The sequence below is a fragment of the Mus caroli genome, unplaced genomic scaffold, assembly GCF_978045245.1.
Source record: "Mus caroli unplaced genomic scaffold, Mus_caroli_1 scaffold_20, whole genome shotgun sequence".
Lineage (NCBI taxonomy): Eukaryota > Metazoa > Chordata > Mammalia > Rodentia > Muridae > Mus > Mus caroli.
The window spans coordinates 11,144,704-11,167,014 of record NW_028227275.1 but is presented as its reverse complement, the minus strand read 5'-3'; the positions used below and the strand labels follow the sequence as shown (position 1 = coordinate 11,167,014).

The window sequence follows — 22,311 nt, the reverse complement described above, 5'->3', positions numbered from 1 at the left end:
GGTAACAAATGGTAGCAAAGAATAATGACGCCTATATGAGAAAAGGTCAAAATGAAACTCATTACTTTGCATGATAACCTAAAAATTTAATTAAAAATGAATAGAATATATTCAGAAAGTTCATGGATTACAGATACAAAAACAGCATAGTAATATTTTCATCTCAGTATTAATTTCAATTGATAAAAATAACATTCAGAGTTGTTTAATTTTTAGTTTTTGAAGAGAATAATTACACACTGCAATAATTGTGATCTTCCTAGGAACTATATACACAGCTTATAATTATATGATTGTTTTAATAGGCATATAGATTTCCTTATAAGCATTCCTTTTGTACCCTATTTAAGATAAGTTTAGTCCACGTGTATGAGGACTACATGTGTATTTCAAAGATGAGGGGAATTAAAACATCCATGGTTTTGGAAATTAGAAATAATAAGGGGTAATATATTTTATATTTCCGTCCAGTCTTCTTTATTTATAAGTGTATATATACATATATTCACATTTTATGGCAGTACTAGCGATTGAATCCAAGACCATGTGCGTTGTAGGCAAGTAAGAGGTCTACCACTGAGATGCTCTCTGCCCTGTGCTTTCCATACAAACTATTATTTCACCCCGTAACATTTTAAATTCCGCTCTTCACATCTCATAAAAATTTTCTTATTCCTCTACATACTTTAGAAAAATCATTTTATTTTTATTTTATGTGTATGGGTGTTTTCCCTGGGTGTATATCTGTGCACCACGTGTGTTCTTGGTGCCCATGAAGGTCAGAAGAGGGTGTCGGATCTCTTGGAACTGAAGTTACAGATGCTTGTGAGCCACCTTGTTGGTGCTGAGAATTGAACCCGGGTCCTCTGCAAGAGCAGCCAATGTTCTTAACTGCTGAGCGATCTCTCCAGCCTCTAGAAAAATAATTTTGATGGAAACCATCTATGTTAAATATGATTCCGTCACAATGTCTTTAATTAGTTTGTATGAACGCATTAAATCTTTCTTGACACCTAAAAGCTGCTGTTAATACGTAAACAAGATTCTAAGCAGGTACACAAATATGCATATATTGAAATACATATATCTTTAAAACCTCTTCACGTGTCTTGGCATTCATAGACAATCTCAAATGTGGGCTTCATACAACCTTCTGTAGTGAAGTCTAACAATAGTTTAACAATCTTGGAACCAGAGTCAGGTTGATAAATGTGAGTGGCTGCAAAAACTATGAATTGTGTGCTGCTTCCAAGGGTGGGGAAGTGGGTGAAACTGCCAATATCATCTAGGGGCCTCTGGCTAAAATGATGATAGATATGAGGATTGTCTTATTCTTTTAACTTTCTCCTCTCCTGTTCTGCTACTAGGTTCAAATACTTCATCTTTGCTTTGCTTATGAGGTCACTTCCTTAAATAACTAAGGCAACAGGTGATCCTCCTGCCTCCGAGGGTTGGGATTAGAAGGAGAGTGCCAAAACTACATGAAATTACTTTTAAACTACCAACTGTATTGTCTATGGTGCTATTTATTTTGTGTAAAAAAAATAAATAAAAATAAAAAGAATCTGTCCTACAGTTTATTGGAGTTACTATCTGTTGTAATTAGGGTTTATTCTTGCTATATTTTCCAATTTTTTTGAACTCACATGCTTCTTAATAAAACCAACTGGTTTATTTTTCCTCTATGGAACTCTTTGGGGGAACTCTTGAGCCCACGAAGTCAATTTTCCCATGCAATAGACTGTTTCTATATTTTAAATTTCGAATTGTTTTGGTTTTCTGGGTGGTCCTAAGATTAACTTTGGAAACTGGGGCAATGCACTTGTCACTGCAACGGACTTTCTAGTGTTCTGCCTTTCAGCTCCAAGAGAAGCATTCCTGGGACTTAGAGACATTTTTGCTTCTGAAGACAAACTCACCTCCCCCTTATTGCTGCCTCTGTCACTCTGATGCCCATTATGTTTTATTTTTATATTTCAGTGTCTTGAAACTATCTTATATGTAAAATAGCAATATGTGTGATAGTGACACATAACTTCTTTAATATCTCCATTAGCGTGAATATTGTATGGAGGCAGCTATACAATATCTGTCTTATTGGCAACTGTGGTATCCCTGTCTATAGCCATGTCTGCACATATGGATCAATTCATATGTACACTCTGTAAACCATAGATTCCTAGCAAGGTATGCAACATATAATAGTCAGCCACTCCATTGCAGTTTTTTCATGTGGAATTATTTTGGGATTCTCTTATGCAAACAGCACCCAAACATTTAGTTTCCTTTAAATATTCATTTTTAAAAAAAATTGTGGTGTGTGCACGCACACACATGCAATTGCATGCGTACTTGTGAACATGTGGAGCTCAGAGTATTACTCTTGGGAGTCAGTTCACTTCTGCCACCTTGTGGGATCAGTGGATTGAACTCAGGTCATGGCCAGGCTATGCAACACATACATCTGCCCTCTAAAGTTGCCGTGCCAGTTTCAAATATAAACTTTTCAAACACTCATTTCTATTATTTCCTTAGGAAAGAAGCAAACAAATTACTGATAATTCAGAAACTAAATTTAGGTCTTTGGTTTTTATTCCACTTTTTAGCTTGCTTCTTGTCTTCCTTTTTTTCTAAACAGCAATTATTTTACTTAAATTAATGTCTAAGAATAGCTCGTTGAACACAGCAGCTTGAGAGCTAGCCCAGAAGAAGGGCAGGGAGGTGTTGATTCTTGACAAACAGCAATTGGACACGTAATTAGAGGTGCTGGCTGGGTTAGCCTTGCCCTGTGAAGCCACCTCAGAGATCAGTACTAAATAAAATGGACTTACTGATAATGCTAAGCTAAAAATTAAGGGTTGAGTTTCATCAAACATTTATCTAGTGCCCCCTAATGGCAATGTCCAGTGCTAGATGCTGGAGGATGTAAAGAATAAGCTGAAATAGAGGTCTTTGCTTAAATGTGCACAGTGGGAAGAAAGGTATAACAGGATCTGTTTACACAAACACAATATCCACAGCCTAAATATGTTAGCATGACAAACAAGCCAGAGAAGGGCATGGACATTTAATCTGTGTTGGGGCCAGGGGAGCTTTCTCCACTTAATGTAGGCTGAGCTTAGCAGGGGTGCTGTACCACTTACTAGTCTGTTCTTTCAAACGCGTTTCTTATGCTCCCCTTTTCTAATCCCTGTCTCATCAATGCCACCTCAAGGGCTCTAGTGCCCACAAGGAGAAGAGTGAGGAAAAGAGCCATTTTTTCCAGTCTCCTCTGCTTGGACAGCCTCAGAGGCCTTAGTTTTGCTTCTTCCATGGCTCAAACTCTAGCCAAACCTAAGTGCTGTGAATGCAGCTTCAATCCAGTTGTCCTGGCCCAAGGATTCTGGTGATGCCTGTGCCCCTCCAGCTTTGAAAAATTGCAGGCTTCTGCTGGAGGTTTGTCTGCTCTTTGCTGCCTTATTTCCTCTTCTGTTACTCAAGCAGTAAATCCCCCGTGATTAATCACTTCCGTGTAAATTACCTAGAGACATTTTCTGCTTTTTGATTTCACCCTGACTGACATGAGAGACAGACCATCCCTAAGGAGACAGAACAGCACAGTTTCTGGCCTGTAAAGAAAAGAGGCGGCGGGGTACTTAATTTAGGAGGTTAAAGGCAGGCTAAAAATAGTCAAGGCTCCTATGCATTCTGAAACTGGGCTAATTAGCACCGCCATTCTAACCCGGCTAAAAGGCAAAGGATGGTTTATAAGGAACAACATGTATCCAATGAGATTTCAATTATGTAGGCAAGCCAGGTGCCTGGAAATGTTTGGATCTTGTCTGAGTTTCTTTCTTCCACGAATTTCCAACCAACCATTGACCCTTTTGGGAATCACCTGCCCACCGAGAATGACAAAGCTGGAAGAGGTAAGTTTCCCCCCTCTTTATATGGAGGAAGCCACTGCAGCTTATGGATGATGAGGTAATTAGCCCAAGGTCACACATCTGGCCCAGCCAGATGTGGAAGCCCCCTCTCCAGTCCCAAATGCAAAGCCCCTTTCATCCTACCCTAGGAGCCCTTAGCGTGCCCCAGGTTCTGTCCCTTGGTAAGTCCAAGGTTTTGAATTGCTTTGTTCCTTATGAATAGTGTGAAAACTCGAACTAATAGCAACGAACCTGTCACTCATTCCAAAGTAACCATTTTGGCATGAGTTTTAAGTACAACACCGTTCTTTCATAACGGGACAGACATCATACAGTTAACTGGAATGTAAATAGAACTCAGGGAGTAGAGGAGTTTGTGAGTGAAACACAGGAGAGCAAAGAGTTAAATGTATTTGCACACAATTAGCATTTATGAAATATTGTTACTATATCTTTTTTTTTCAAAAAAAATCTAGACCATGTTTTAGAATTAAATAAACACATTGAGGCCAAGGCTTTAGAGACATTATCTGTTTAATAAATATGATTGTAAAAGCAATAAACAAGAGCAATTATACATTACACTACATAGTATTCAACAAAAAAATACATCAAAAAGTCATTTTAAAATTAGAAGTAGTTCCAATACTATAAGAAAACTTTCAGTTTGTTTGTTTTTTTTTGTTTGTTTTTAAATTGGCTTCCTATAAAAATAAGTTGGCAAATGAGGGGTTTCAATGCTCAGTTGGAATCCTGGAAAACACAGAACATCTGCCAAGCACCCCATTGCTTTCAAAGTTGCTGTTTGAAACTTCTGGGAAAAAAAAAAGAAGCAAAGCAAACCACTGCAATTTGGACAGTGAATCCAATTAGAATAAGGCAAGGGGGAGACGTTGGTGGGAAGTTCAGGGTAGACCCTGCACAGTTTGCCCTCTGGGCTTTTAAGAAAGGTTGCAGTATCCAATTTGTAGCTTGCCCTGAATCTTACCTTCTGTGGATTCCTCCCTAACATTCCTTTGGCCTTAAGTCCACCAAACTCCTCATTGTGTTTGCACCTGCTATTAGTGAGAGATAGGCACTTGGTTCCATCCCACTTGTAGGTTCTAAATGTCTCTTTCTTGTTGGGATTTGGCCGCAAAGCCCGGTATGGTGGTTTTCCAACTCGAGCAGATATCACCATCACCTGGATGGCTTGGTGAAACGGTTGGTTGGAACAGCCATGACTCATAAACAAAAATAACACTATTGATCCCCTAGGATTTCCAAAAGAGCAGGGTCTGTGTTAGCCTGGTTTGAATCTGCATTTCAAGCAAGTGTGGGTAACACTGATAGTCTTGACCTAGGCATCACACTTTGAGATCCACTAGCAAAGGGTATAGGAACTTGGTGGTCCTCGCTAAGAAGTACCTTGCCTCACCAACCACCTACACCTACGGGTGAGAGGGAGCCTTGAGCAGAGGCACCAGAGGACCCCTGAGAAGCTGAATGTACAGCTAACCATACTAGGTATTATCCAGGATGCCAGGAATCTGATACCTATCTCTATTTTACATGAAGACTTACAGACCCTTCTCCCCCGTGTCTCTTCATTCACCCATTGTCCTTTTATTGACAAATACATTTTCACAATATTATTCTAGGCAAGGCACTGTGCTAGATCAAGAATGTTGTTCGTTTTTTATAATGATTTTTTAATTAGAATTAATTGAACTGCAACACTGAGGATTCCCTGTGCTGATTTGAGTGGACCTATTTTGGTTTCTAAATCCTTTTGTCTTCCAGACTAAATATGGAAGACTCCAACTGAAGAGAATAATCAATGAAGATGTTTCCTATGAGATAGGAAGCCTGGCAGGTTGAGAATTGATTATGTCCCCAGGCAAAATTGACCATATAAATTCACACAGGACACCCTCTTCCATAAAGCTTTCTGCTTGATTAACTCTGACCCCAGCTTTCCTACTCTCCCCTTGCTCAGCCATACAAAGCAAGGGTCATCTGATCACTGAATCAGCCATTCACAGACAGGGTTCATACTGATCATTGGGATACAGCAGGGCCCTTGACAATACCCTGTTGTTGGCTTTGGGACAGAGCCAAGAGGGAGGAGTGGTTCTGGAAGTGGTTGACTAGAATAGTTTTCATCCCAACTTGAGATTGGGCTTTTTCTAGTACACTGAAGTGAAGGGACCTCAGTCATTAGAAGAACTTCAGCAGGAGCCCTGCTCCTTTCTGTGGGCCTCTTGCATGATTCCTCTAGGGAAACTGGCTTTCTTTTGCTTTGCAGCCCTGAAGGTTGTAAGCCTTACTTTGCTGTAAGTAAGTCCACCTTTCCATTCATATTGACTTTTTCTTTATCAATACCATGATAATTGAAGATCAGAGCACACACATGGAGTCCATCTTTAATTATCATATTAAATGGTCAAATTCTCATTCAAATATATGAGAAGACTGATTTTTATAGGATTTTCAATACTCACATATTAAGTCCATTAACCTGTTTCTCCTTGTGGTTAAAAATCAGTTTTATTTTACAAATATGGTTATTCTAGAGTGGAAATATCAGATAACAGCAACTATCACAGAAGATATTACCTTCTAGTATAGTCATACTTTCCAAACATTTCTCAAGAGACTCTTCTAGAATTGGACCACATAAGATTTTTGTTAATGCACAAACCATCACTGTTCATCTCTATGCTTTCCTTTCCAAAGCACATGTCCAGGTTTGGATTGCTATGGATGTATAAACTCTTTTACACACAGTATATGTTTCCAGGTGAGAAAACCAGAGGTATTTGGCAAAGAAAGGTTTGTGGGGAGGAGATAGAGGGGAAATATAACTGAAGCCAGCTGGGCAGGACGCAGCCTGGCCAGAGCACAGGGAAGCTGGCATGCTTGAGAGTGTACAAAATCGATAGAGCTAAAGACTTGTGAGAGAAGGAGGCAGGGCTGTGTAGGCTGGTCCAGTTTTAGGAAATGTAAGGTTGAATATCCAAAAATCTAGCAACACATTTGAGCAGAAAAAGAGAGAGGCATCAAAAGATAAAGGAGACCAGGGAGAAGAATACCCTGAAAGATGTCCAGAGAACATGTTAACAATGGATGACCATCCAAATGGGAAGGTAGGGTGCCAAGTAAGTAGCGGAGAAAAATTCCCACTTGTTTTTGTCTTTGTTTTTACATTCCTTGGGGTAGGAGTAGGGAAAGCTGCAAGGAGAAAAGTTGATCGGGAAACAAAGGTCTACTTCTGATACACTTTGCTTCCCAGGCTCCCTTCTGTTCCTATCGAACCTGCAGACATGGATTTGCATCTTTAACTAGCATCTTTATCCCTGTGGCCACAGAGAATGGAGAGAAAGCAGCCTGTGGTCAGTGCTGACCAAAGGAGCCACGAACACTAACTCAGGAAGGAACTGTGACACTAGGAGCACAGAGAAGCAGCTCAGGGTTTGAGTCCTGCGCATGTGTTTGTGTTTTAGGAAGCGGCTGGGCATGGTTAATCCACCATCAGCCCCTAGGGCTAAAATAGCTGTTAAGTCTAGAGCCAAGTATGTTTCCAAAAATACATGCAGATTTCCTTGGCCTCTATATGTTATGAATTCTCTACAAACATGACTGATCAGAAAAAGAGAAGAGAGAGGGAGGGGAGTGTTTTCCATTAAAATCGAGCACCTGTACACTGCCCCTCCAGATGTGTTCTCAAGGTATTATCCACATGCACAGGCTTAAAGCTAAAAAACCCTTGTTGTCTGTGTCTGAAGAATTTAAAAGTCCCGATGCAGTGAGTGTTTACTTGTTATTTTGGATTTTTGATTGTTTTTATTGTTATTTGTTTGTTTGTTTTACTGGCGTCCTCCATTCAAACATTTACATAGGTAGGGATTTCTTTTGTGCTTTGATTCTCAGCAACTATGGAAATACTTCCTGGCAAAATAGGAAACAGAACAACAGAAGAAGAAAACAAAACAAAACATAAAGTTAGTGGTCATGAAGGATGATGCACTTGACAAGAGCGAAATTCTTTTCTGATCAGCAGGTCTCTCTCCTGTAGCCTTTGGGGTTTTTTTTCTTAGATTGCAAACTGTGCCCCAGCAGATCCCCGCTTTGGCGATGAAGGTGGAGTGGCTGGTCTTGGTCTTTGCAATCGGAGAGATGAGTCACCAGGTTGAGCAGAAGGGGAAGGAGGGGAGGGTAAAGCTACTCTCCTAAGAGAAAACGTGTAACACTTACTCATTTAATGACACTGGAAATGGAACTGTGTCAGAGGCTGCATTGTGCTGCGAAATGTTCAGAGCAAAGGAAGGATGGCTACTTTAATAAGCAGCCACAGTGACTCACACCACATAGAGACGGAGACAGAGAACCAAACGACCCCCTGAATACAGCAGCATTTGAGATGCTTTAGAAGGGAACAGACAGAGTGCATAGTGCTACTCTGGACAGGAAAACAGAAAAGCTTCTATACATTTTAACCCTAAGCTATTGTGTCTTTTTATCACCCAGTCTCCACCAAATGGAAGAAAATGAACTGTGAAAATTGGACACCAGACGTGGCTGCAGTTGTTATTATTATCTCTGGCTAGTGCTACCCATTGCATTTAAACTTCCTCTAATACAGCCACAGACCTTTCTCAGGTCCACTTAAAGAGAGGATTCACTTTTCATTTGCAAACATTTTTCCCCAAGTAACAGATGAAAAAATCTTCTCTATAAAGGCCTTCTGGCATCGTGGCATTAGCGTGAAGCATGGAGTATCATATAATTTCTCCATCTCGGTCAGCCACAGCCAGAAGGGCCGTAGGAGGGAAAGGAACCTGCAATGGTGAATCCATGAGTCTGACTAAGTTGTCAAAAAAATTCTGTAATTGTTGTAAGATTTAGCAATTGAGCTTCAGGCTTACTCCAGCTAGATATCAGACTCTAGTGCTTCGATTGCAGGTTACACAAAGCTGCATTGACACCTGATACCAAAACTTCTTTTCAAAACAGAGTATGGCATCTATCTTCCCCTCCATAGTCTACTTCTCCAACTGGGCTCTCATGATCCCCAAATCCTACGTATTCTGCAAACAGCATGCTTTTTCTTGACCACATTTCCAAGGTGATAGTTTCAAGACAGCCACTGGGCTAATACAAAACAAAACAAAAACCCTAAACCCCTCCCTACAGTTGAGTTAGCCAATCTCCTTATGGCTGGCTCTTCTGGTATTTTAAAGCAATTTAGTCTCAGAATTGCCTATAGTAGGGACTTGTATGTTTTGTTCGAGACATTGCACACCCTGTTTGCTGCCTGTCTTTCTGCCCCACCTCCCCTAGACTCAGAAGCTTTTCCTTTTAAAATAGCATTTAGTGAAAAGACTATGCGCATAGCTCATATACTTTGGAAGCTTAGTGTTTAAGAAAGAGATTAATTTTGAAAAGAGTGGAGGGAGGTGGGGAATTTAATGAGAGAAAGAATAAAGCCATAAAGGAGCAAGAAAAGGGGCATCTTAGCTTTTTCTCTCAAGAATGTTAGAGCAGAAGAAAGTCATTACGTAAAGCCAGAAAGGGGTTAGAGGGCAGGTTAGTTGACTACTCAGCCTAGTTAGCTGATGGCCACCGGGCATCATTTACCTAGGAGCTGGGATTCCACCTTCTCATCTACAAGCTGGCCAGGCCTCCTGAGGTCAGGGTGAGGGACACTGGGCCTGCTTTCAGGGTGGCTGACTGGATTGATCAGCTCTTGTTCTTTCTCATTTTGCATCTGGGCATAAACATTAATTCCGGGAATTTTCCTAAAACATTAACAGAGAGCATCACCGCCCTGTACCAGAGGCAAGATTCACTGTGATTTATTGCTTCTGAACCTGGCAGAAAGAGGAGGGAGGTGGGGGTGTGGGGTAGGAGGCAAAAGAAGAAACACACACCTTTTAAACTTGTAGATGACGAATACAGCGAGCCCCACAAACACCACAGAGAGCAACATCAGCATGGCAGATCCGCTGTGGGTAGGAGTGAGGTCCACCAGTGGAGCTGGGGAATAAACAGAGCACGCGCATTAGCAGAGACTTGCGAGGGTCATATGGTTCACACTCAAGCTTGGAAAATTCCAGGAAGCCACATGGAATATAGGGGTATGATACATGGTCCACAACTACAACGCATATGAGTGTGCCCCAGTCCTAAGTATGCCCTAGCTTATTTGTTCAAGCACTACAATAGAACAGGGGGAAACAGAAGAGACCCTATATCCATTTAACCCACTGCTTACTGTAAAGATTGGGGCTGGTTGCTTCGCCTTAATGTGTCATACGTGACTAAAGAAAAATAGTGCACACTTCACTGGATGGGGTGTTTTATTTACTTATCAGTCTCTATCAATAGTTCCTTTAATTATAGTGTTGTTGCTATCATCATTATTAAATAATCAATCATATGACTGATGGGCTTACATCTTGATGAAAAGCCACTTTAGGCTGAAACTATCAAACATATAACCTACTCCATAGAGCTCGCTGAAAGCCACATAGATGGCATCAGAACCCTTACTTGGCCTTATACCTGGTTAGGGAAAAACCATCTTTCTTTTTTAAATTTAATTTAATTTTATTAGCAATTTTCTTTATTTCCATTTCAAATCCTATCCCGAAAGTTCCCTATAACCTCCCCCGGTCCTGCTTCCCTACCCACCCACTCCCACTTCTTGGCCCTGGTGTTCCCCTGTACTGGGGCATATAAAGTTCGCAAGACCAAGGGGCCTCTCTTCCCAATGATGGCTGACTAGGCCATCTTCTGCTACATATGCAGCTAGAGACATGAGCTCTGGGGGTACTGGTTAGTTCATATTGTTGTTCCACCTATAGGGCTGCAGACCCCTTCAGCTCCTTGAGTACTTTCTCTAGCTCCTCCATTGGAGGCCCTGTGTTCCATCCTATAGATGACTGTGAGCATCCACTTCTGTATTTGCCAGGCATTGGCATAGCCTCATACGAGACAGCTATATCAGGGTCACTTCAGCAAAATCTTGCTGGCATATGCAATAGTGTCTGGGATTGGTGGCTGATTATGGGATGGATCTCCAGGTGGGGTAGTCTCTGGATAGTCCATTCTTTCATCTTAGCTCCAAACTTTGTCTCTGTAACTCCTTTCATGGGTATTTTGTTCTCTATTCTAAGGAGGAATGAAGTATCCACACATTGGTCTTCCTTCTTGGTTTTCTTGTGTTTTGCAAATTGTATCTTGGGTATTCTAAGTTTCTGGGCTAATATCCACTTATCAGAGAGTGCATATCTAGTGACTTATTTTGTAATTGAGTTACCTCATTAAGGATGATATCCTCCAGATACATCCATTTCCCCAAGAATTTCATAAATTCACTGTTTTTTATTAGGTATTTATTTCATTTACATTTCCAATGCTATCCCAAAAGTCCCCCACACGCTCCCCCACCCACTCCCACTCCTTGGCCCTGGCATTCCCCTGTACTGAGGTAGATAAAATTTACACAACCAATGGACCTCTCTTTCCACTGATGGCTGACTAGTCCATCTTCTGATACATATGCAGCTTGAGACACAAGCTCTGGGAGGTACTGGGTAGTTCATATTGTTGTTCCACCTATAGTGTTGCAGATCCCCCCAGCTCCTTGGGTACTTTCTCTAGCTCCTCCATTGGGGGCCCTGTGATCCATCCAATAGCTGACTGTGAGCATCCACTTCTGTGTTTGCTAGGCCCCAGCATAGTCTCACAAGAGACAGCTATATCTCTTCATTGTTTTTAATAGCTGAGTAGTACTCCATTGTGTAAATTACCACATATTTTGTAACCATTCCTCCATTGAGGGACATCTGGGTTCTTTCCAGCTTCTGGCTATTATAAATAAGGCTGCGATGAACATAGTAGAGCATGTGTCCTTCTTACCAGTTGAAACATCTTCTGGGTCTATGCCCAGGAGAGGTATTGCTGGATCTTCTGGTAGTACTATATCCAATTTTCTGAGGAACTGCCAGACTGACTTCCACAGTGGTTGTACAAGCTTGCAATCCCACCAGCAGGTAAAATCATCTTAACAACCTTATTTTATAATAAAACATTCAATGTTTTATGTAATTTACTGAGTACTAACCTAAAACAGAGCAGCAGAATGGCTCTATCACACTATTGTGAGGTAGATACATTTAAATATTCTAAGTCAAAGATGATCTGCTTCATCATCATCATCACCATCATCATCATCACCATCATACCGATGCTTTGTACGTAAGATTTTCTCACCAAGCACAGAAAGCAGTCAAACCATAAATAAGAAATGTGTGTCTGTCTGTCTGTCTATCTGTCTGTTCATATAAAGTATAAATTAGCTCTATCTTTTCCTTGGTAGTTGCAAGATGAAAAACTGCAAAGCTAGGAAATGTTTCTATGTTTATGGTGTGTTTTTGCACCCAGGAAGTTGATGATCAAGTGATGGCTTTCAAATGTCAGTACCCTGATGCTGGGGTAGAGGCATTCCGTGCAATGGGCTCTCGAATTTCCTCACCTTCAGAAGTCCAGCACCTCAAGTACACAGACTTCCTCACAGACAAAGCTCAAATCTCTGTATGCATAAGACGTCCATTCCTCTCTGAGCTTTCTTTACCTTGCAGTTCTAGGAAGCATCTCTCCCCAACTCCTCAGGGTCAAAACTCTTGCACTTGTAATGATTGTTTGCAATTAATTTTTACCATATCAAGCACTGACATTCAGCAAATGTGATATCGTTCAAGCCAGAAAACAATCCACCTGCACCTTATGGAAGCATGGACAGTGTGACCTTTACCTTCCATCAATTTAAGCAAAGCCCGATACCCAGAAACGCAAGTGACCTTTTAGCACCCTTTCTATGACTTTTCCCTGTTGAAAGCCAAGAGGGTGATGCTCTGGTCATCCAAGCAGAAAAGTTCAAGAGTAAATGACTACAATATTAATGGTCTCAGACAAGACCCGTGGTTGCATCCACTCTGTCTGCTGTTTGAAATCTTATATTTCAGCTGATACCAGAAAACATATTTCGTATGACTATAAAGTCAGTGAAAAGTAAAAAGTCTAGAAAGTTGAAGCCTCTTTTTCAGGAAATAGGCCTAATTTATTCAGGAGGATCAGCTGTTAGCAGGCACTGGCTATAAGGAATTCTCTTGTTTCTCTCCACTGTAAGTCTAGAAGCTTTGTGCAGTTAGAGCCTGTCCTGGCACAAGAGATGATGGAGGAGCCTCATTGCAGTGGAACACCCACAGTCATGGTGTTTTGTATTATGATAATAATAAAAAAATGAAGTTCTTGGTATCATCAGCAAAGCCCAGAAACACACCTGAGTGCGTGCTGCTATCAGTAGAACACCACAGGAGAAAAGGGCACTTTCCATTGTTACAAATATTGTCTTGACTATTTTTAACAGATGGAAGACAGGGGCTGTTAACCATATGACACAAACAAAAGCAGCTATGTTCCTGAGCTACCCTACAGAAAGAACTTCAACTAGTTAATGGACAAGACCAAACACACCCAAATAACCAAAATGCTATATGTCCCATCTTGTGCAAAGGACCAAGACATTAAAAAGAACATTTCTCAGGAAGGGGGTGGTGGTGGTAAGGATAAACTGACAGCATAGGAAGGAAATTCACTGGTGAGATGAGTTAAAATATTATGCTTTGAAAGGAGCCATTAGGATCCTAGTTCATATACTTTTAAATTTTGATCAGACACACATGTGTATGTGAGGAGATGGGTCATGGATAGACAGACAAACACACACAAACAGAGGGCAGAGAGAGGGACAGAGACAGAGACAGAGACAGACAGACAGACAGACAGACAGACAGACAGACAGACAGACAGACAGAAGATAGACAGATGATAGAACAAATGTCATCTCAGGACCAATCTTGTCGTTTCTGTACTTGCATACAATTCCAAGCTCAATCAGTTCATTGTTTTGAAATAACTCTGCCTCCCCAACTTGTCATTCTTTGTTATCTCGATATCAGGAGCAGATGAAAGGGATAAGAATATAATGCAAAGGTAGCCTAAAGTGAACCATTAATGTGCGAATGAACAAATTGTGATCCAGAGGGGCCTTGGATGATGATGACTGTCAGAGGCATGAATGAAGTTAAATTCTGCAAACCAAGCAGAAGGCCACTGTAGCACAAGCAGAAAATGAGACGTGCAGCCAAGAAAACCACAGAGCTTATTTGAATGGGTAACAATTGGGAATTTTTGTTGTCAATATTCTTTTTTTCTTGTTGAGACAGAGTCTACATAGCCCTGGATGTCCTGAAATTTACTATGCAGACCAGGCTAGTCTCAAACTCACCTCCTGAGTGCAAGGATTAAAGGTATGCACCAATAAGCTTGCTGTAAATTTGAAATACATGGAAAGTAATATGAGGAAGTTACCTTAACTCTGTTCTTACTCACATGAAGTGAAACACACACGCACATGAGTGTGCATACACAGACACACCTGGACACTGGCTCCCTTAGCTTTCCTTCCATCTCCCATGGCTTTCCTTTCACCCCCCATTGCTTTCCTCCCTTCTGTCTGAATTTTCCAATCTTACATCATTCACACCCAGATCCCCATTCTTAGAGAAGCAGCAATAATATTGCTGAATAGTTGTCACATTCTTTGGAGATTGTTAGTTTCTGTAGTTTGGGTTCTAGGATGTGCTATCCATTCTACCTGGCAGTGTGCATCTATCAGTCACTTTGGGGAAGCAGGAGAGCAGCCCCTCAGGCAGGCAGGGGAGCAGCACACAGCCAACAGCAGCAGGCAGACTGAGTAGCACCGCCCTAGGTGTTCCGTGTTTCCCTTCTGCTTGCTGATCTGTGCTTGCACATAAAGCTGTCTATTGCTATTCATACAGAGGGGTCTGCATATCTTAATTTCCCCAATATTTAGGTGTGTTTGCAGGCTTTGCTGAGGAATGGAAACTGGTGATAAATGGATTTGGGCTTGTTGTGGAGAATTAGCATAAATTAATTCCTCTACAATTTCAGCTTCATCAAGGTAGATGTGAGGGAGGAAAACTCAGAAAAGGTTTTTGCCATTATAGATGCACAGTGTATAACATAGATACAAGCACTACTCCAGTTGGCTGGACACCCGACACCTCTGCTCACACACCATTGCTAAAAGCCTGTGAGGGACTTGGTGATGCTTTGAATTATTGTATTCTATTCACCAGAACCTGAGTTGATTATAGTAACAGAATGTTACCACATCCATAAAAGTGATTGACATACAGGAAATGCCAACGTCATAACCATAGATCTGCAAGTGCCAGCAAGATCAAAACTCCATACTTGGGCTTAGGTTTGGGGCTAACTCAATTGAGGGAAGCTCGGATTCCTTATCTGAAAAAGACAAGTGAAAAATAATCCGTGCTTCAATACAGTTGTGAAAAGTCAAGAGATGGAACTGACTATGAAGAACAGGGCACACCAGACATGGTAGGCACTTTATGCTATCATATTAGTAGTTCCATATGCCTGAAAGTACATTCTAGAGAAGGAGAGGGAGAGGGAGAGGGAGAGGGAGAGGGAGAGGGAGAGGGAGAGGGAGAGGGAGAGGGAGAGGGAGAGGGAGAGGGAGAGGGAGAGGGAGAGGGAGAGGGAGAGGGAGAGGGAGAGGGAGAGGGAGAGGGAGAGGGAGAGGGAGAGCTGAAAGATGAGGAAAGAGTTTCTCAGTGCAGTCAGTTTGGGGGAATAGAAATCTTGGTATTTCCCTACCTGGAGATTCTTAGTATACATCAGTTTATCAAGTCCTGCAGGAGGGAAACATGCTTATCCATGCCATGACTTTTCACATACTCAATCAACCAAGATCCTTTTTAAGTGTAGGTCCAGTTCAGCAAGGGGCTTGCTTGACACTCTTCTCCTCCAATGTTACTTTCATTAAGAAATTGCAGCAGCAAGCACACTCTATTTGAATTTTCAGTTCTTTCCTTCCCTGCCTCTGAAGCACACCCAAGACTTTATATTTAATACTTGAAATATAAAATTAGTGGCACCCAAATATTTAGAAGAATGGGTGGGGGACATGCTATTTACTTTATACATCGCTGGACCAAGGGTTTGTTTTGGCTACGCGTGTTAGGGAATGTTGACCCCAGTGCGGAAGGTGTGGTGAGAAGAACAGAAAGATCCTGGTCACACTGGGTCTATCGTCATAAAACAGCAATGAATTCTGATGCTCAAATCATTTCATCCTTTTTATTAACTCTAGAGTTTCAGCCCGTGGAAGGGTATAATGCGCTGGCTGTTAAGGTGGATCTTCACACTTCAATCACCCTTACTTATCTAATCTATCACAGTCATGTCCAGATGCTAACCAGATCTATACAACCCCTCAAAGGCATGCCCAGAAGATTGTCTCCCAGATGGTTCTAGATCCAGTTGGGTTGACATTCAGAGGGATTGAGGTTATATGGCAATGTCACAGAAAAGGTTTTTAGAATGAAAAGTTGGCAGAATGGCTTCCATTTGCAGTGCGCCCTAGCAGGGATCATGGCTTTCCCTTTAGTGCATACACAATCGTAACCATGGGTATCATAAGGCTTCCTCCAACTCTCAGAGCTAACTGTGATGCAATGGACTGAGGGATGTCCAGCACCCTGAGTTTCTATATAAACTACCAAACCCCTGATCACTGTAAGTAGTTGTATTCTAACAGAAAAGAGAAAGAACCCTTAAACCCTTCCATCCAATCCTGCCTACTGCTTTCTACCTGAGGGCTTTCCCTGGGAAGGTTCCAGTAAACCAGGGGCTCCATGGCAAGTCAGATATTTTCTTAGTCTTCCATACTCACTCCATTAAAGTCAGTCCCTTGTGCCCTGTGAGGATTCCTGAACCATGAACAGCCCACCCCATCTTCTGAGTGCTGGGATTACTGCCATGTGCCACCCTACCTGGTTTAAACAATGCTGGGATCAAGTCCAGGGAGTGTGAATAACAGGAAAGCCCTTGACTATATGAAGAGAGATAGCTTACTTAAAAGAACCAACCAAGAATCTATTGCAAGCTAGAATGTTATTTCAACATTTTATATGCATGCATGATATATATATATATATATGTGTGTGTATATATATATGATATATGTATAATATATGTATATCTATGCATGCATATGAAGGTGTCACAGTCATTTAATCACATTGGAGGGGAAGATATATTTATGTCTCTTGGCACCTGTTATTATTTATCATAGTACCACAGTGATTTAATGACTGTCAAGAACTACTCTGGAACAACCTGGTTGTTTAAAGAGGGAAATATATTTAATTTTAGAAAAAAATAGAAGGGAATAAAAATACTATTATCATGGCTTTACTCATAAATGACTTACTTGTAAATAATAACTGGGCAATCAGAGAGTAAGAGGCAAATACATTTATTGACTGTGGAAGAATTTCACTAGTGCTAATTTCATCTCTAAATGGAAAGTGTTATTGCAACAATTTATTTCAGTTTACACTTGAGCGCTCCACAGCAACTATTTGGCATCTGCATCGATTATGCTGTGGCTTCGATTACACAGTAGTTTCTATAACATCCTGCCTGGGGCTTCTGTTACCTCACACGGAAAGCATCTTTACCAAGATGGAGCTGAAGAGCCAAATTCACATAGTGTCATAATCTAGGCTGAAAGCTACCCTTTCTTGCCCACTCTCACCCTTTCCTCCTAACCTAATCTATATTAGTGACTGAACTGGAAATGTCACTCCTCTAGTGCCTCCGTGATATCTGTTTATTGCACCTGAAAAAGAAGTTAAATCAGTTGGCAGCTGCACAGAGGGCAAGGTGACAGTTTATGACAAAGCCCACACATGCCCTGGACAAAGGACGATTTTCTAAATGTAGTTTCTTGAACAAGGCAACTAATGGAAGACAGGAAGGGACGGGAACAATATTCTCACACATTTTTTTAATTCTTTTATTTAATGTGAGTTTGAGGCTTTTTCTCTGCCGAACTTCAGCTTTTTGTTTTTACATTTTTAATCATATGAGCCCCAATCTCTAGGAGACCAGGAACCTACAGGGAAACTGAGAACAAAACCATGGCATCTCTGAAATACCAGTGGAAATGACAAGAGCATAGCATTTTCTCCTCATATTAGCATACGAATTGCATGTAGAAGATAGCATTTGCTTAACTCTTATACAGCTCTCAGCCTTTCAATTCGCCCTGCCACTTAGAGATTCTAGTTCACATTTTAATCGTTTGCAATAGCTTCCCAGACACACCTCTTGGCTGCCCTTCGCCACTTATCTTGGTTATGGATATAGTATATCCCATATTTGGAGGTATATTTTACTTACTACGTACTTCCTCTCACAGTTGTCTGCCCATTCTGACTATTAGGCTGCCTCTACTCATGCCAAGAAATTCTATTTTAATGTTTATTATTACATTAGTGTCACAAGCCTTTCTTCTCTGCTTTAGTAGATGTCCAGAGCTGTAAATCAGATTTAGTGATGGAGGGGAGTGTCGAATAGCTTCCCTCATTACAGATAGATTTCTGTTCAGAAATTGCTTTCTACAGGATTGTACAGACTGGTGAGGGATCTGGGTATATATGTACAATTTGGAGACATTGAGAAAAACATAAGGTCTAGATTAGCAGTTCCATAGGATCCCAGGATTCCTCATTCTAGACCATGAGCCCCTCAGATCTCCATTTTTATGATGTTTCATGGTTTAACTGCAATGTGGCCCGGCTATGGACCAGGTAGTCTGTAGCAAAGTTCTCCTGCCTTGGCTTGGAGACAGGTTTTTCAACCATCAAAGACAGCTTTATGAGACAGGCACTTTAGCAAACCACATGAAACTCAAGAAGAAGGAAGAACAAAGTGTGGATACTTCGATCCTTCTTAGAACAAAATACCCATGGAAGGAGTTACAGAGGCAAAGTGTTGGAGCAGAGACTAAAGGAACGACCATCCAGAGAGTGCCCCACCTGGGGATCCATGCCATACACAACCACCAAACTCAGACACTACTTTGGATGCCAACAAGTGGTTGCTGACAGGAGCCTGATATAGTTGTCTCCTGTGAGGCCCTGCCAGTGCCTGACAAATACAGGAGTGGATGTTCACAGCCTACCATTGGACTGAGCACAGAGCCCCCAATAAAGGAGCTAGAGAAAGGATCCAAGGAGTTGAAGGGGTTTGCAGACCCATAGGAGGAACAACAATATGATCTAACCAGTACCCCCAGAACTCCCAGGGACTAAACCACCAACCAAAGAGTACACATGGTAGGACTCATGTCTCTAGCTGCATATGTAGCAGAGGATGGCCTAGTCGGTCATCAATGGGAGGAGAGGTACTTGGTCCTGTGAAGTCTCTATGCCCCATTGTAGGAGAATGCCAGGGCCAGGAATTGGTAGTGGGTGGGTTGGTGAGAAGGAGGGAGGGGGAAAGGGTAAGGGGAGGAGAAAGCAGGAAAGGGGATAACATTTGAAATGCAAATAAAGAAAACATCTAAAAAAGAAAGAAAGAAAGACAGATGGACAGACAGACAGACAGACAGAGAGAAAGAAAGAAAGAAAGAAAGAAAGAAAGAAAGAAAGAAAGAAAGAAAGAGAGAGAGAGAGAGAGAGAGAGAGGGAGAGAGAGAGAGAGAGACAGAGAGAGAGGGAGGGAGGGAGGGAGGGAGGGAGGGAGGGAGGGGGAGGGAGGGAGGGAGGGAGGGAGAGAGAGAGAGAGAGAGAGAGAGAGAGAGAGAGAGAGAGAGAGAGAGAGAGAGAGAGAGAGAAAGGACAATTTTATTCATCCAAATGGCCTGAAGATCCAGTCAACTTCAGCTCCTCTAGAGCCTTGTGTGAAAGCGGCATTGTTCAGTTTCCAGTTTATTCACCCGGTAAACTAATCTGGTAAAGTATGAATAGCCCTGAAAGATATTTTTTTTTCATTTTTGTATGGATTAACCTATTCCCATCTGTGCTCTCAAATGGATTGTGCCAGAATAGCCCCTTGGCTGCTTTGTCTTACTGTCTATCCTTACTCAGATACTTGTCTATTCTACTGCAAACAATCAACAACCAACAAAGCTTCCAATTCTCCCATGCCAGCCAAATGTAAGGACATTTTAATTCTAAAGGTGAGTGTTCATAGGAGCAGAGATACGGCATTTTCTGGGGCCTGAAATATTCCTACCAACAAGTAGACCTTGCTCAACTATCAGTGGACTTCTCTTAACTAGGAATTAGACATCTGACAGGAAGTGGGAAGTTAAAGCCTGTGGTCTAGTGTCTCAGTCTTCCCTCCTGAAATCCAACCTCCTCTTCCAGCTTGAAGGCAGATTTTTAACTGTTGCATGCTTTTTATTTATTATTTTAGATTCTGTACATGTGTCTGTTGTGTATAAAAGTAAGCTTCATTGTTTCTGCACGACTCAGATTTTACTTTTATAAGACTTATTTATATATTTTATGTATATGAATACCCTGTAGCTGTACAGATGGTTGTGAGCTACCATGTGGTTGCTAGGATTTAAACTCAGGACCTTCAGAATAGCAGTCAGTGCTCTTAACTGCTGAGCCATCTCTCCAGTCCCAGACTGTATTCTTAATGGCACTAAATGCACCTTCCTTGATGAACAAGGGGCTCTGTCACTTAGGTTAATGGGGCCACCAAAGAAATCACCATCTTTGCAACAGCCCTTAAAATATTCTACATTATAAAGAGAATGAATTATGAATGATTATCCAGAATTAAAGAAGCATTTAAGTAGGTCTTTCCTCTGTTTCTGCCCTGTCCACTGTTACAGGTCTGTCCACTGTGTTCCTGCTTGAGTATTTGTGGTTTAGCTCAGTAGTGTAGAATGAGCAAGGGTCCTACTTAATTTGTCTTATATTCCCCTCATGGGCCATACATTTAAAGGGATTATTGCCAAATGAGGCATTGAAGATAGAAGTACTGGAAGAATAAAACAATACCTCTGAAATGTATACAACTCCAAGTTACCAATGCAAACAAACAAAACCAAAGCAAGCATTTTCGGGATTTTTAGTTGACAGTTTAAATTTATTTTTTTATAACAGCCAATAGAAATCAAATGGCTTGCATCAGATTTGAGTTTTAGTAAATAGCCATCAAATACTTCTTACAATGAAATTCCATCTTGAAAATATATAATACAGAGCACTAAGCCAGGAGCAGCAAGTTATATTTGATTCAGGCTTTTTTTAATATCAGACTTTTGCTCCCCTGCTTTCTTTCCTTATCCTGAGACACTGAACTCCAAAGAACATGGGTGTGATTTTTTTTCTAGCTGTCCATTCTCAATGCACAAATAAATATGCATTACTATATCAAGAATAAGGAATAAAAAGAGAGAAAATGTTTTTTCTCTAGATGCCTATGGAATAAAATGATGGAAGTCTCCACTAGCCAGGTCTTCATCTAGAGTAGTCATGGAGACTGGCTCACGAATATAATTTTCTACAGGTTATGAATTATGCACCCGATTATTTTTATAAGTACAGTTTGTGAAGCACCTGACGAGTGCAGTTTCTCTGCTGGGTTCAGTAATGGTGACAACATCATGACATTAAGAACCTACTCATAAAAAGTCAGTATGTATATGAAGATGAGGATGAAGATAGTCATATTCACCATTATCAGAAAAAACTTAAAGTAGATGAATCCAGACATGGGAGGTGGCAATGAGGCAAAGGCTTCTGGGAAGATGTCATGCACATGCTGTCATAGACCTAAGCCTTAAAACACAAATAGACTTAAGTGTGTAGCAAAGCTGAAGAAAGTGGGGGTGAGGACCAGTGAGTACATTATGCTTCATCCCAAACCGTAGTATTTCTAGTCCAATCCCAAACGTTGTTTATTTATACACACCTTTCTAACTCTCTGAGTAGCTCTGTGATGTCTGAGCCTGTCTGCTAAACATGGTTCTAAAAGTGAAAAGCGTTTGTTCAAGTTGTGACCTTGTCGCCACCTTCATATCAACATTCCCTTTATTTCTCCCCTATTTGCACAGAATGCCAAATCTCTTGTTTGTGTAAAGAGACTTCCAGAAACATATCTGTCTGGTATAGGTAGACCCTCAAGAGAAACCAGACAGTTTCCAAAGAGCATAGGGAAGGCTGTGAATAAAATAAGCACTGTGTTCAAAGCTTGACTCAGCTTAGATGTAGAAATGAATGAATTTCAAAATAGAGCACCCAGAAGGGAATAAGCACCATCCAGTTTCTAATGGCACCCAGTTCTCTGCCAATGCTTATCTTATGCCCCCATGAAAGCAAATAGGGAACTGAATTTGAAAAACAAAATGAGGCTAGTAAATTCCTGAAAGGAGACAGTTCATTTCCCTGGGAGTCTAAGCAAACCATGTTCTACGCCTCACCAGCCACATCCTCTG

General features: G+C 41.2%; 1 protein-coding gene across 7 annotated transcripts in view; it reads right to left on the bottom strand.

The window, feature by feature from the left end:
* Positions 1-241: 241 nt before the first annotated feature.
* Positions 242-22,311, bottom strand: part of Sorcs1 (sortilin related VPS10 domain containing receptor 1) — a 527,192-nt gene continuing 505,122 nt past the window's right edge. For 2 of the 7 annotated variants that reach the window (XM_021151490.3, XM_085833867.1), the window contains 2 exons: positions 9,818-9,923; positions 242-914 (listed from right to left, as the gene is read on the bottom strand). In XM_021151490.3, coding sequence (XP_021007149.1) covers positions 707-914; positions 9,818-9,923 — 314 coding nt within the window. In that variant the 3' untranslated portion in view covers positions 242-706. Of the gene's footprint in view, positions 915-4,560; positions 8,117-9,516; positions 9,686-9,817; positions 9,924-22,311 lie in introns of those variants that run through there. The other 5 variants (XM_085833868.1, XM_085833869.1, XM_021151488.3 and 2 more) reach the window with 5 other exon arrangements.